General features: G+C 75.1%; 1 protein-coding gene across 1 annotated transcript; it reads left to right on the top strand.

Moving 5' to 3' along the window:
* Positions 1–910: 910 nt before the first annotated feature.
* On the top strand, positions 911–1,657 carry AURANDRAFT_34513 (hypothetical protein; the record flags this gene model as incomplete). The annotated part of the gene is made up of 2 exons (XM_009043986.1): positions 911–1,450; positions 1,493–1,657. The coding sequence occupies 2 exons, from the start codon at positions 911–913 to the stop codon at positions 1,655–1,657; spliced, it is 705 nt and encodes a 234-aa protein (XP_009042234.1).
* Between the last annotated feature and the right edge of the window lie 45 nt (positions 1,658–1,702).

The following is a 1,702-nucleotide window of genomic DNA, read 5'->3' as shown; positions in this document are numbered from 1 at the left end:
CTTTCGGCGGCGGGAGACGCCCGCGGAGATCGGCCGCGTCCTCGCGCGGCGCTTCATGGCGCTGCACCGGTCCCTGGGCCTGCTTGTAGGCGCCTACAGCCCCGCGCTCCTCGAGGGCTTGCTGCGCGTCGACGTGGACAGGGTGTGGCGCGAGGAGGAGCCGCGCGTCGCGCGGAGCCTCGACCCGCCGCGGCCGACGGACCCGAGCGACGTGCTCTATCTGGTCGACGAGGAGTGGCTCCGCGCCTGGCGGTCCTGGGCCTTCTACGCGCCGCCCAGGGGCGGCGACGCGGACCCGCCGCCGCCGCCGGGCCCGCTCTCGAACGCGCGGCTCGCGGCGCCGCCGCGGCCGCCGCTCGCGCCGTACGCGCTCGGCGTCGACTACCGCGCCGTGTCGCCGTCGCTCTATGCCTACTTTTCCCTCTGCCACGGCGCGGCCGACGAGCCGGGCCTCGCGCGGCGGCGCGCGGACCCGAGCCTCCGGGGCGCGCGCGCGCCGCCCGCGCGGCCCCTGGCGATCGCGCGCGTCGCGCGCTGCCTCAAGGCCGCGGCGCGCAACCGGCGGCCCGTCGTCGAGGCCGCGGAGGACGACGCCGACGACGGGCTCGACGACGTCGCGGCCGAGGTCCTCGCGGACGTCGCGGACGCGCTCCTCCCGGTGCCGCCGCCGCCGCGCGGGGGCGAGACGACGTGCTGCACGCCGGCGCCGAAGCCGCCCGACCCGGAGGCCGGCGTCGAGCTGCCGACGCTGTCGCCCCTGCACGACGCGCTGCGGGAGGCGTAACGGGAGCGGTCCTTGCCGTCAAGTTGCAGACTTCAGCGATCGCGGAACTTGCCTCTGACTGGAGAGACAGCACCGCTGCGTGCCGCGCCAGCCCTCTGCGAGCGCCGCGCGTATCCCACAAACGCCATGGCCGACGACGACGGCCCGCTCGTCGGCGTGCTCGCGATCCAGGGCTCCGTCGAGGAGCACGTGGCCGTGCTCGCGGGCCTCGGCGCGCGCACGCGGGAGATCCGCACGCCGGACGGCGTCGCGGGCATCGACGGCCTCGTGCTGCCCGGCGGCGAGTCGACGGCCATGGGCATCATGACCGAGGGCGACGGCCTCTGGGAGACGATCCGCGCGGCGGTCGACGGCGGGCTCCCCGTATACGGCACGTGCGCGGGCCTCGTGCTCCTCGCGGACCGGGCCATCGGCCAGCGCGACGGCGGCCAGCCGCTCATCGGCGGGCTCGACTGCGACTGCTGCCGCAACTATTTCGGCGCGCAGGTGTCGTCCTTCGAGGTCCCGCTGGCGGCGACGGGCGGCGCGTCGGCCGAGGACGCGGCGCTCGTCGCCAAGGACTACCCGGCGGTCTTCATCCGCGCGCCGGCGATCCTGAAGGTGGGCAAAAAGTGCGAGGCGCTGGCGTCCGTGACCGTCGCGCCGCACGCGTCCGCCGCGCCCGCGGTGAAGGCCTTCGACGGACCCGCGAAGCCCCCGAAGAAGAAGGCGAAGAAGCAGGCCGCGGCCGAGGCGGCCATCCCGGAGCGCGAGGTCGTCGTCGCGGCGCGCCAGGGCAACATCCTCGTCACCGCCTTCCACCCGGAGCTCACGGACGACACGCGGTGGCACGACCTCTTCCTCGCCATGGTCAAGAAGCGGACGTCAGGGTGATCTTTGATGGAGCTTGGGGTAACTTATCTTGTTGCGTGATGTGGG

This window comes from Aureococcus anophagefferens (genome assembly GCF_000186865.1).
Source record: "Aureococcus anophagefferens unplaced genomic scaffold AURANscaffold_95, whole genome shotgun sequence".
In the NCBI taxonomy this organism is placed as follows: Eukaryota; class Pelagophyceae; order Pelagomonadales; family Pelagomonadaceae; genus Aureococcus; species Aureococcus anophagefferens.
The sequence above is the reverse complement of the archived record's forward strand: the minus strand, read 5'-3'. Positions and strand labels throughout refer to the sequence as shown.